The 14,487-nt window shown below is 35.3% G+C and overlaps 1 protein-coding gene across 1 annotated transcript in view; it reads right to left on the bottom strand.

Annotated features, from left to right (window-relative positions):
• Nucleotides 1-1,717: 1,717 nt before the first annotated feature.
• Nucleotides 1,718-14,487, bottom strand: part of LOC144963121 (lysophosphatidylserine lipase ABHD12-like) — a 29,121-nt gene continuing 16,351 nt past the window's right edge. The window contains exons 6-12 of the mRNA XM_078896785.1: nucleotides 12,689-12,818; nucleotides 8,972-9,009; nucleotides 8,170-8,252; nucleotides 6,869-6,951; nucleotides 6,466-6,544; nucleotides 4,324-4,451; nucleotides 1,718-3,025 (exon numbers count right to left, since the gene is read on the bottom strand). Coding sequence (XP_078752911.1) covers nucleotides 3,001-3,025; nucleotides 4,324-4,451; nucleotides 6,466-6,544; nucleotides 6,869-6,951; nucleotides 8,170-8,252; nucleotides 8,972-9,009; nucleotides 12,689-12,818 — 566 coding nt within the window. The 3' untranslated portion in view covers nucleotides 1,718-3,000. The remainder of the gene's footprint in view (nucleotides 3,026-4,323; nucleotides 4,452-6,465; nucleotides 6,545-6,868; nucleotides 6,952-8,169; nucleotides 8,253-8,971; nucleotides 9,010-12,688; nucleotides 12,819-14,487) is intronic.

The following is a 14,487-nucleotide window of genomic DNA, read 5'->3' as shown; positions in this document are numbered from 1 at the left end:
GGTCTTATGTTCACTCCCTAGTGATGTCCATCTCTCATAGTCCCAGGTTCACTCCCCGCTTATGTCCACCTCCCATTGTCCTGTCAATCCCCACTGCCATCTCAAAAAGTAGGTACATTCCTCTTGTGTCCATATTCTTTCTACACTCCCGGTTGACTTCCCACTTGTCTACATATGATATTAGTATTAGAGCCTCCAGCTCATTCCCCCATTGGTGCTGCCATCCCATAGCCCCAGGTTTACTCCCCACTGGTGTTCACACCTCAAAGTCCTGGGTTTCCTCTCCATTTTTCATAACATCTCTTACTTAGTCCCTGGTTCACTTCCTTTTGTGTTTACATTACGTATTCTCGAGTTCATTCCCCACAACTGTTCACATTCCCGGATCTCTCTGTTTCTTCCCTCTAATACATACTGACCTCTCATTATCTTTGGTATAATCTCCACGGGTGTCCACATATCTACCAATCAGTCTCGGGGTCAATCTGTACATAGTAGGGCTGTGAAGACCAGGTGTATGAATCCCGGATCAACCAAATATAAGCAACAGATTGTGGGGTTCGGCAACTCGCATCCTGGATCAAAAGTATTCATTTTTTATCTGGCCAGAATTATGTAGCCGGCAACCTGATCCAATGTATGACTAACTACTAATCAGTGTTTGAAAATTTTTCATCTGGTGTTGTGCTTGAATATTACAGACCCAGTGTTTTAGTCCATTGACTGTTGTCAAATTTATGGTTAAAGTTACGTTTGGTTGTAAAATTATTCTGTCTTTCAGTCTTGTTCAAGAAAATAAGTTGTCCACTATTTCATGTAGTACCAATTTTCAAAATGCTTGCTTTGAAAACATCAGAGGAAGATTGGATTTTGGAAATTTTTTTGCTTCATTTTCTCTTTTGTTCAGAAGTATTCATGAATAAGAGTAGGTTGTTGGCAATTTACAGAAGTATTCATCCATGGAACCGGCAACTAAATCGCGTATCTAGCATGTAGCCTCTTTATCCTTTGATCAGAAAATAAGCAATCCGTTGCAGTACTGCAGTTGGAAACACCATAGTGATAATGGAGCTCTTTTCAATAAAAACATTACTGTGTTTTTTTTTTTGGTCTATGATCACTCCCCTCATAGCCCCGGGTTCCCTCCCAACTGGGGTCTACCTCCCATAACAACTGGTGTTCATCTTCTTATAGTCCCAGATTCACTGGTATCCATATTCTGAAGCTCCAAATTTACACTCACAGTCATGGCTTTACTTTCCACTTCCACTGGTTTCAACCTTCCATAGTCCCAGGTTATCCCCTAGGTGTATAATCCCCAAAATTACAAGACACATCCCCTTCCTGCCCCCTTGTCAACACCCACATGAAACAGTAACCACACACTTGCTTGAATGTCAACCCTTGAAGACCTGAGATGCACATTCCCTCCACCAAATCCAACACATTAACACACTTTATAGTCACCTGGAACAACTACAAAAGAATTTAACTTCTACGTCATGGCACAAGACCGAGGGCTAGAGCTCAGTGGTCGCTGGTTCGATAAGTAAGTAGGTGTATATATCCCGTATTTACTCCCTACTAATGGCCACCTTACATAATTTGGGTTCACTTCCTACTGCTAACCACCTCATATAGGAAAGACATGGAGAGAGTGACTCTACCCAACAAAAGGAGGTCGAAAGACCCCATGAATTGTATTTACAAAGTATAATTACATATGAAATTGTTTTAAATTTATTTTGACAAATTTTCACAAGTTAAATCATAGCATTGTCAAAAGTGATTTAGACAAATCCATTCTCTCTCAACAAACATTTTGAATTTATTTACACACGTTTCTTGTCAAATACAAAATAGATGTGCATTGTGAATAGGCCGTTGTAATAGCTCAGTTGGTAGACCACTTGCTTCACACAAAAAAAGGCCAAGATTGATCCCGGGTGCAGTCAAATTTTTTTCTGACCCCTGTCCCAGCAGTTAATGGGTAGCTGGGTATGTTAGATATTGAGGAAAGCACTCTGATAGACTAGCGTCTTATCCTAAAGGATAGCAAGTAATTGATATTGTCCGAGATAGAAACTGGGATAGACTCCAGCTCGAAGGACAACTATATTTTTAAATTGTGAATAAATGGGTGAATTTCTTTATCTAAACAGATAAACAGTAAAAACTTGTTCATTCAAAATGAGCTCACTGAAAAATAATTTATTATTATTTTTTTTTAATCACCGGGTGGAAAAATTGCAGGGAACTGGATCTGATAGATATGTTTGTGACATCACCAGAATGAACACAATTATCTCCTTTTTTAGATCTCAACACACACACACACAAACATCTCAAAGACCGCCTGACATTTGCACACATCACACTTTAAAATTCAAAGCCACAATTGTTGCACACGTCACACTGTAGACTACAAACCCATTTACTATTAACTGCTACATACATAAAATTATGGTAAACAACAACAAAATAAAAGGTAAATTCATTTTTCCTCTGAAGACAGAGTATCAAGGGTCACAGCTTTGAGGTCACGGGGTCAGCAAAGTAAAAGAAATAACTAGAAACAGCCAAATTTAAAAAAAAATAAAACAAGCCTAGTTAGTCTATTTTCACCAAATGGACATCCAACTCAAGATTTAAATATTAAAACAAGAAAATGTCAAGTAAACTAGCAAATCAGCATGTGTGTTTATTGTTATGCAGAAAGAAAAGGACTTAATTAGAAAGACCTCAATTGTCCTATCCCATGTAGCAGACAAACATGGGAAATCCCTTTGCCCTCCATCCTGAGAAATGGGTCAAGCTCTCCTCACTATTTTCCAGCAGTTAAAAATATGGAACTGTACGGGGAATTTATTTGTCCCCAATTCAGTCCATTAGTTGTGTCAAACATTGAGAATACTAGTATGTATAAGGACAACTTGGACGTAAACAATAATTCTCATGGCTTGAAGACTTCTAGAAAACGAAACTCACAAATCACATAACTCATTTTGATTTGGCAACGAATTTTCTGTGGAAGAGTGAGAAAAAAAAGATTGAGTTAGAGTAATTGTGATTATTTAGAGTAACTGTAATAAAGAAAGGTATATAATCAAGGGCGATGTTAAAAGGTGTATTTCAGAATTAAGTTCCCCCCCCCCCTATAATTTCGCTTATAAGCAACCTAGAGCTACTAAAATTTGAGACAATCTGATGTCATATATAACAAATCTCGATACCAAATTCTAAGTATATTGGTTGTCGTGTCAGGGAACTGTAACTTGGCAAGTTTGTTGTACTTTTGCTCCTTGTCCAAGCGTAATCAAAGGAAAATGGCGGAACAAAACATTAGGAGACATGGGGCTCAGCAGGTTAAGGGTTAAAGACAAACTGAGACCAACATTCCAAAAAAATGACCCACTTTGCTAGAACAAGGCGTCATTCTGCATCAAGAAAATGAACCTGTAGTTGTGAACAAACTTCTCGAAGGGAATTGTTGGAACACTCGCCCTATCCACATGATCTTGCCCCATGCGACTTCCATCTCTTCCCTAAGGTGAATGAAATGCTGTGAGGTCAAAGATTTGAAGAAGAGAACCAGATTCATGAGGAGATGAGGAATACAATCATGGTTTGGACAAACAGTCACTGGTCACCATCTTTAACCATTAGGTACACCGAATGCAGAATTGTGTCGAACTTGATGTTCTCAAATTAAATAGGTAATTGAATAGAGTTTCATTTGATAACAAATGCAAGGTTATTTATTATATTATGTGAGTACAGTGCGAGAATTCTGAAACAAACTTCAAAACCCAGTGTAACTACCTCCTTCGACCTTATTGGGATTACATATATACCCCGCATAGTGTAACCACATCCCTTTTTTTTTTGTTTGTTTGTTGCTTTAGGTCTCTTCCAACACAATTGAGGTTATATGAGAAACCGCTGAAACAAAGAAATAAGCAATCTAACAAAGATAGTACAAATGTAAATCAAAATCATAACCTAAAGATATCATAAGCTAAATTATAAATAACCAAGAACAAACAGGCAGAAGATTTACAGAAAAAAAAATATCCCCTGTCAAAAATACAATCACAAACCAAAGAAGCAGGATAGGCTAGTAAAGAGAAGAAGAAACGACATCACGATCGGATCGTACACCCATGCGAACATCATAGGTATATGATTCAAGGGTGATGCTCCCATCCAACCACCCGCCCACATCCCTTTGACCTTATTGGGACAACATATAGCCAAAATAGTGCAAGCATACCCTTCGAAGTTTTACTGTTAATCTAAGGTCAGCCATGACAAAAGTCTTACCTAACCAAGTCGGGTAACTCTGGTGCTTGATAAATCAGCTTGTGTCCAAATCCATGATGACTTTCAAACTCTACAAGCTCCACGTCTCCATGGTGACCAGCCCTCGACATCTTGGCAGATTGGTAAAGCTGGAATAGTAAACAGAGAAATGATGAACTGGTTTGTCGGGCCAGTGGATCTAAATGGGATGATGAGTTAAACAGAAAAGAAACAGATCTCAGGGTAATCTTTCTCCTTGTCAGGTCTGAGACTAATTAAAAGTTCGTTCCATTCCAAATATTGTCAAAAATAATAAAATGGAATAGAAACTTGCATTCAATTTACAAAGAGGGCCCTCTCATTTCTGATTCATAATTGGTGTCTCATTCATTGTTTTGTGGACAAAGGGGAAATCTGAAACATCCACATCATCTGTCTTTGAAAATTAAATTGAAGCTTCCATTCCATTTTATTATTAATTAATATTTATTTCTCCAAGCTTCAAGAAGCAACATTTGCATGTCAGATATCAACCAGTCAGCAGCTCCAGCGAATTCATCATTCACAAAATACTTATCAAATGACTAACAACTGCAGAAACAATTGCACAGGTGGTTTATAGGAAAATAAAATACATCTTCTTCAACAAAAACATGCATCTGTCTGTTTCCCTTCTGGCAAGAAATCCCAGTAAGGACGAAGTAAAACCAATGATCCCAATTCAGAGAAATAGCCATATGAAAGAGGAAAATGACCCATCATAATCTATAGCACAATGAAACGATTGAAAGACCTGCTCACAAGTACATGTCACCGGACAAAAGAGAACAAATCTCACAGGCCTCTGGATTGGAGACTACAATAATTCAGCTGTGTACTTGTGTGGCTCTGTGACTCAGAAGAATGGTGCCTGGTCTTGTTACAAAGATCAAGCAATGTTAAGCATTGTCAGTGGCCAGATGGGTGACAATGGTCTTGGAAAATTACAGTCCCAACTTTGTGTCCTTGGGTTAGGTACTTAACACACTATTCCACTTGGCTCAGGTGTGAATGAGTACCTTGCTAGTGACGGATATTGTAAGAGTTTTAGTATAAAAAGGATGCTTAACAGTCAACTGGTATTGTATAAAAATAAAAATGTGGTTCCAAATAGCTTGCTGGGGTGCAATATAAATGTTCATATTTTTTATTTTACTTAATGAATTGCTGTGTTGTAGAGGTGGACTGGCAATAGGGCTACAAATATGTCACCAATTCCAACACATCTTTACACACTTAGAAAAGGCACTTTGCATACATTTACCTTATTCTATAACTAAAATTATTACTAGTACCTGATTGGCTGCATGTTTCATCCTAAGACTAAGTGTCACATCATTTGAAGATTCTGAAATATTGGTCAGGGCATGTTGTATTTATCGCGAATAAATGCAATCTTTTTGAGGTCTTTTTTTTCAGAAACAAATATGAAACAACTGACCCAAAGAAGAATGTAGATATACCAATTTCAGCGATTAGATCATGACCCATTCATGCCAATATGACATATACTGCAATCTCTCTATTACGACAATCGTAATAGCAGCATTCCCTCAATAGTGACACAGCGGCTAGTCTCATTTTTTTTTCCTATATATTTTTAGATATAATAATCTCTCTATTGCGACATTTTAGCAAAAATCCTGAATAGCGACATTGAAATTCCTGGTCCGATGAAACTGCTCGCTGTTCTATCAATGAAATTTGTCCTCATATCCAATGAAAAAGCTTGATTTTCGGCCAATGATATCCCATACTTGTATGACATGTAGCCAATGAAAATGCTTTCTCTTTGATTAACGATATCCCATTCTCACATGGCATGTAGCCAACTAGAATGCTTGCTTTTCAACCGTGAATGTTCTTGAGGCCATACAATGGACTGATGGTTGATGATGTGTCCTCCAGACAAAGACAGACAGTATTTGATGACTTTTTCACGAAAGTCACCATTGTGTGTATATTAAAATTTAAAAAAATCAAAACAAACAATTTTTTTTTTTTATGTGGCCGAGTATGCAATTGCATACATGCCTATCTCTAGCCCAGATAAACTACAGAGGGAACATGGAATTTCAAGCCTCTCCCAAAACTTAATCCAATAATTAGTTGACTACAACTCACCGTTTTCCCCAGGTGGAATGGGACAATCAGGTCATCTTTAGCATGGAGAATCAAAATGTTTGGAGTCACAGACCCAATGCTGGAAAGAGGGTTTGGGAGGAGAGTGGGAAGAATTTACATGCTACTGTCAATGTCTTTTAGATAATCCAAAAAAATATATTAAATATGTTAGAAGCACTTTTCAAGGGATATCTTGCAAACACGAAGGACGAGACATGATGGCCATAAGACAATTTGAAAAAAATTTTAAACAGAGACATCATATTATTATTACTATTTATTATTTATTTCTGATATTATAGTTGAACGAATTCACAAATAAAAGAGAAAAAAAAAAGTCTTGCATCAGTAAAGAAAAGCAGTGGCACACTACACATCATAACAAAATCGATGTGTTTCTTACTTTTCATCACTACTGAAGTGGATTCCTTGCTCCCCAAGACCGTCCAGAAAAAACCAATTGAACCATGGCAGCATTCGGTATGGCTGAAAATAAAACGTGACCAGACAATTACCTAAAAAAGTGAATAATAAGCTGATACTGATAGAGCTGTGGACCGTAGAAAATATTGTACAAAAATGAATAAAATAGTTTTAATAAAATAAACACAATACTAAACACCGAACATTTTGGGTTCAAAATCGTCCTTCAACCAATAACAAGAACAGAATGTTAAAACATCCCACTTAGACGCCATCTATCTGGGTTGATGACAGTGACAAGCTACATCCTCTGTGTCATATCATTTGGCACACCATCAACTTTCTTTTCCATCAGTCTAATACCTTATAGAAGTAGAAGACTATTATATATAATATACAACATTATTGGAAATTTGAAAGGAGAATGTATGGGTTTTATCATCCCTTCAATGTAGACAGATTGAGTGACCAATTTATTTCCCAATCTATCAATCAATATCATTGACGTCAGCTAAAAGGAGGAGGGTACTTACATTTGACAAGTGTATCAAACTTGTTCCAATACATTTGTCCATTACTATGCCAAACCATTTAGCAATCCTTCAAAAAGTTCAAGTGTTATTGTCTTTTACAATGAAGTCATGTGAAAATTTCTCTTTAATCTATCACAATCTCTATATCGATATAGAAAAATAAAATAAAATATAGTTCACTCCCCTTAACACACTCAATACTACAGATTTTTGCTACTTTTCAAAATTGGAAAAAAAAGTATTAAAAATGAAGGTGTACATAGTTTTATTCAACTATCATTATCATGCAAAAACAAAAAAATTAGCTTTGATACTATGCCTATAATTTGTCTCAGAAAAATGTAATTAATAGGCATGGGGTAAAAGTAACCCAGGTAAACTACGGATATAGTCGGTGTTAGGGTTGAGTTGAGTGAGTTAATGAATGGCACATTCCAATTACTTAGTCATACTTTTAAAAAACATGACAACTTAATCGCAACATCTTCTCCAATATGATTAAACATTCTTATAAAATATCAGCTCATTAACTTAAACGACAGTGCTCATCAGTGTAACAAGAAAAAAAAGAAGGGGAGGAGGAGCAGAAGAAGAAGGAGAAGGTGAAAATAGAAAAATGATAAAAATGAAGACATATATGAAAAAGAAAACATAAGTCTATTCCTTCTCTCACCCCCCCCCCCCCCCCCCCCCGCCCACAAACCTCTCTCTCTCTCACACACACACACACTTGCACGACAGCCAATACCTTGGCAAATGGATGGTTAACAGCTGCTTGTTGAATGTTGTTGAAAGGAGATTCTAGGATAATTCCACTGGGGACATCATCACCTGCCAAAGAAATGGCTGACAATCATCCCTGTGTGTATGTTTGGGATTCAAGACAACTGGTCAGAGACGACGACGACGACGACGAGGACAACAACAACAACAATAATAATCATAATAATAATAATAATGATAATAATAATAATAATAATAATAATAATAATAATAATAATAATAACAATAAAATGACGATGATAATAATAATAATAATAATAATAATAATAATAATAATAAAAAAAATAATAATGATGATATCAATAATAGTCCATTTGTTGAGCTCTCTACCATATCAGATGAAGTGCTCAGTGTTCAACAGGTGTGTTTACACATTAACTCGGAAAAAAAAAAAAAGTTTTAGATTGCTTTTAAAACAGATCGTCCAATGAACAATGTCGTAAGTATTTTGGAAGGAGTTTCGGAGGATTGGGATGGTTCTACAAAAGTTTTCATCTATTAAAAAATTTTTTTTATCATAGTACAAAAACCCCACAGGAAATATTAATAATATGAGTTTGATTAAAATCAATACTCACCAGCTCTGCCTACAAGATCAATTATACCAACACTCATAACTATGTTTAACCTTAAATGTCTACAGACTGATTGAGAGAATTTGTGAGAACCAATCACCCAGCTGACAATCTCTAACAACAGTAACAAAGAGCTGAGTCAGGTTCTAAGGTCTGATCTGATTAATATCAGAGGCATTACTAAGTAGTTACCTTCATCACAAAGAATCTTGGCCAATTTCGTTGTAACTCTGAAAAAGATGGTGAAAATCTGCAATGAGTAACTGTTTCTCTTCCTGCCCATATGACTAAAAACACAATTGTTTCATTTTTTCCGTCATTTTTAAACTACCCAAATAAGAATATTTGTCTAATTTTCTCATTATTTTTTTTTGATCAATCAGAATTTCACTCAAGTCTTAGGTGGAGAGGGAGGAATATGTATACATTTTCTTCTAACAAGACATACTGATAAAACATACACAAAGCCACTACATTATAATTAATAATAATAATAATAATGATAATAATAATAATAATAATAATAATAATAATAATAATAATAATAATAATAATAATAATAACAAATCACTTGTATAGCGCGCAAATTCCGTGAATTCATGCTCTAAGGCGCTATACAATAAAACTCAACTCACAAAGGGAAAATAAAATAAAAACTAAAGCACTGAAAGCTAAGTTTGAAGAACAATAAACTAAATTAAGTAAAGGCTATTTTAAACAGTCCAGTCTTTAAATTGGACTTGAAAGAGTTAAAAGTTGGAGAGTTTCTGGTTGTGGGGGACAGGAAATTCCAGATTTTTGGAGCTGCATTAGAGAAAGATCTGTTGGAAATTTTTGTTCTTGATGTAGACCTTCTAGTTTCAAGTTGAATGGAGATGGAGGATCGAATTTCTTGATGGTATATTGACGTTTAAGAGAGATTTGATATAGTCAGGAGCTTGTCCATGTAAGCATTTGTAGGTGATGCAAGCCACTTTGAATTCAATTCATTGGGCAATTGGAAGCCAATGTAGTGAGTTCAGAACCGGGGTTATTCTCTCATATCTTCTGGTCCTGGATATGACTCTAGTGGCGTTGTTTTGAGCCACCTGCAAAACTCTAGTTGTTTTAGTGAGTAAACCAGATAAGAGGCCATTGCAATAGTCAATACGACTTGTCACGATTGCATGGGTAATTATTTTAGCTGTCTCAGTGTTGAGTACATAATAATAATAATAATAATAATAATAATAATAATAATAATAATAATAATAATAATAATAATAATAATAATAATAATACTTTATTGCATCCCAAAAAGGAAATTTTTTGTACAGACGTGTTATAATTTACATAATAAGATAAAAATACAATGGAAATAGGATGTATATATGAAAAAGGAGTAGCTCCATAACCAGAGCTGCGCTTTATAATATGAATAATTTCAACACTGTAAAATAGTCAAAACTGTCACTATAAATTAAAAATTGAAAAGATTGCAAAACAAATAAATTAATAATTTAATATTTACATTTTTTGAAAGTAAAAATGCGAAATAATTGTATAAAATGATTATTGCTTGTTGTTATAAAGCCTAATACTGGACGGCAGAAATGATTTTCGGTGTCTCTCTGTTTTCGTTGAAATAGAGAAAGGGCGACCACTTCTTTCTGACATAATAACTGATGGTCTTAGTGGATGATACTGGTCATTTAATATTTTAGTTATTTTATTTATACAAAATTTCTCGTATAAAAGATCTACATCGTCAACATCATTTATATAGCGTTTAATAGATTTTTTAATATTTGAATTTATTTTGTTCCTTTCCACTGCTAAGCAATTGCCTCCCCAAGCTGTTATACAAAATGACAAAACACTTTCGATTACTGCTCTATAAAATAATGTGCAGAGGGTTTTATCTATTCTAAACTGAGAGAGTTTTGATAAAAAATATGTACGTCTGCACATCTTATGCCTAATTATTTTCAAGTGTTCATCCCACTTGAGCCTGTCATCAATTGTTACACCAAGGTATTTGTAGTGAGGAACTCGCTGGACGAATTGGTCCTTTAATTTTAACGGTTCTATTGGTTCCTTCACTCTCCTAAAGTCAATCACTAGCTCCTTTGTCTTGCTTATGTTAAGCTCTAGGTGGTGGGCATCACACCAAGACACAAATCTATCAATTTCTTGCCTATAAGCCACTTCGTTGCCATTTGTTATGAGGCCTTGAAGAGCGGTGTCATCTGCAAACTTTATCAAAGGTACACTCAGGTTTTGACTTCTACAGTCATTCGTGTATATTGTGAATAATACAGGGGACAATACACAACCTTGAGGAGCACCAGTATTTGTAGTTATACAGGAAGATATGTTTTGTCCTAATTGAACATATTGTGCTCTCTCCGTAAGAAATTCGAGCACCCAAGCAATTATATACTTGTTTAGATTCAGACTAGTAAATTTTTGAACAACCAACTGAGGTTGCATTGTATTGAACGCTGAAGAAAAATCTGCGAAAAGCAATCTGCAATAGCTCTTAGCGTGATCTAGATGCCTGTAGATGTTGTTTGTAAACAGCAAAATGGCATCCTCTACGCCACGTCCTGGTTTGTAAGCAAATTGATGACTATCACTCAATGGCATAAACTGGTTCCTAATTTTAACAAGAACAAGTTTTTCTAAAGATTTCATGACTATTGAAGTCAGTGCAACAGGTCTGAGATCGTTCATAGATTCAAGTTTTTCTTTTTTGGAACAGGAATAATTTTTGAAGTTTTCCAAATTTCAGGGATCGAAACGCATTGGAGGGACCAGTTAAAAATATGTGTATAAATGGGGGACAGTTGATGGGCACATTCTTTTAATAATTTTCCTTTCAATCCATCCGGCCCAGCAGCCTTCCTCTCGTTTAGTTTCGAAAATACGAATCTCGTTTCTTCTTCACTGACCTCAATAGTCATTTCATCTTCCAAAGCCCTGTCTAATCTATGTTTTTCATTTTCAATATCAAATTTGTTTGCTGTGTCAAAACGTGAATAAAATTTATTTAGAGTTTCAATTTCGATATCTTCAGATATAATCGTGGGCTTTGGATTATAGTTAACAGCAGTTTTAAGCCCCCGCCACGTGTCCCGTATATCCCCAGAAGAAAAGCATTTTTCAATTTTATTTTTGTACTTGTCTCTACAACTGGATATTACTCTCTTTATCTCTTTTTGTTTTGTTTTCAGATCTTTTTTATTTCTACTAGTAAAGAGAGTTTTCTTTTGGTTCAATAATAATAATAATAATAATAATAATAATAATAATAATAATAATAATAATAATAATAATAATAATAATAATTATAATAATAATAATAACAACAACAATAATAAAAAACACTGTGTCAAGGCCATTTTCGCACACAATGTGTAGTGGTAATTCACAACCTGCCAAGTTCATTGTTGCAGATAGCATACAACGTGTCAAGATTATTGTGGCAACAGTGTGCAACGTGTCAAGTCCATTTCCGCACACAGTGGATAACACTGTGCCAATATCATTGTCAAACACAGTGTGTGGCAGCAATTAACACCATGTCAAGCTCATTGTTGCACACAGTGCGTAGCCGTAAATAGCTGTGCCCCTCTCCCACAAAAGGAATAATTTGGGCAATATTTACTAAATGAGCTAAAATTGCTTTTAAAGGAGTTCCAACACTTAAAATGTAGAATGAGACTAACGTTCTTACAATATCAATCAATGTCTATGGCCTGTCGAGTGATGTAACGTGTCTTAAGTGCCCTACCCAAGGACACAACTTCGGGATCAAAAATTTTCACGATCACTGTCACCCAACCAGCCACTGACAACACATAATATTGCTTGATTTTTGGGTCAAGACGAGTCACCGTACCAATGATGCACTGAGCCATGACTTACCCTGTGCCTAAAGAGTGGCCCCATACAAAAATCTTGGACCCTCCAATTTGTTGTTTCAACCACTTGTATGTGACGTATGCATCAGAAACGACGCCATTTTCTGTGGGGCTTCCTGTAGAGTCCCCATATCCTATGTGATGAAACAGATAAGATAAGATGATGAGATTAAATCAACTAAGTTATCTTTATAATTCATTAGTCAATGGTAATGCCCAATGCAAATTTCCAGAGGCAATTAAATAAACAAATATTACAAAATTATATATAGAAATAGCCAATGGTGATTACCAATCACCTGTATGGCAAATGGTGATGTGATCAACAATTATCTCTGTAAGCAATGGTAATTAACAATTACCTCTAAAGTTAATGGAGATTAACAATCTATCACACTAAATTTGAAGGTTAGCCCATTTTTAAAATTTATGTTTGACATAATGTAATTGCAAAGGTTTTTTCACATGTTGTCTATGAGACTACAAAATGGCCTGATCGTTAGCATCCCCCCCCCCCCTCCTCCCAACAACATTTAAGCATCGCATCTATGATGAACTTCAAAACCTTTTTTGTTTAAAAGGACTCTTTTTAACACAAAACATACACAATTTTTATCATAATTTGTCATGCCAGTCCATTTTGTGATTCACATATTGTAGAGCGAAGAAATAACACCAAAACAACTGTCTACATCATAGCCACCATCAGAAAATGCCAAGCAGCTGAATCAGTTAACCCCATAGTTTGTGCGTGTATATCACAATATTTTTTGACACTGTAATTCCCACACTTGACAACACAATGTATGTATTTCGGATATGTGGGGCTGATTGCTTCTGTTAACAGGCAAATAATAAAGTTGGTTATGGGCTATATCTGGGATAAAATCATAATGACGAGAATAAAATGGAAGACCTGGAGATTAGCAAGCTGTCATTGTGTTTATATACATGCATGTGTGTACGCATGTGTGATGGCATGTATGTATGCTGTCACAGCCATGTTAGTTTTTACTAATCGTAGAGTTGCAAACGAAAGACAATAGCAGCATGAACAAGAAGCTGCATCTTTTTGCATTGATATGAATCGTATATTTGAAAATTAAAAACAAAATCACGAAATCAAGTAACAAACTTGCTCTCCAATTGTGCCTGGCAAGTTTGTATTTTTTTTCTCACAATAGTAACGTCATGTTCAAGAGGGTCATTTGAAATTGTAGCAGAACAATAATGTAATGAAAAAGTGACTATAGAGGTGAATTAATTGGGACAATCTATATCATTTTTCTATGTGCTCAAGCAATTGGTTACATTGCAAAATGTGCTCCAAATGACCTACATAATAAAAAGCGATAACAGTTTTTGAAATATACAAAATACAATTGGTCATTTTGATAGGTCATACACAAAGCAGCGTGTTTCCTAATTGATTAAGAATTATCCAATTGTTCGACAACAACAAATCATGTGATCAATGACTTGGCTGGATGAAAACCTGAATACAGAATCGCTACAATTCTCAACTTGAAAAGGAGAACTCATTAACATAAACATGTCAACTACAAGACCATAACAATAAGTAAAATCCATTAATTATGTTTTTAAAAAATCCGAATTTATTAAATGTCATTATGACGTGTCTACAATCAGTTGCTTTTTTGGTGGACAGTAATAAAATATATATTTAATGCTATTTTACATCATCAATCATGTCTACAAGTTGCTTTTAGGTGAGGAGTAATAATTTGTTTTTTAACAGTGGTCAGTAGTGTACCTGTGTCATGAAATGTCAAAGTGATAAAG

This window comes from Berghia stephanieae, chromosome 1 (genome assembly GCF_034508935.2).
Source record: "Berghia stephanieae isolate SIO BIC M18660-M18661 chromosome 1, UCSD_Bste_1.3, whole genome shotgun sequence".
Classification (NCBI taxonomy): Eukaryota; Metazoa; Mollusca; class Gastropoda; order Nudibranchia; family Aeolidiidae; genus Berghia; species Berghia stephanieae.
The sequence above is the reverse complement of the archived record's forward strand: the minus strand, read 5'-3'. Positions and strand labels throughout refer to the sequence as shown.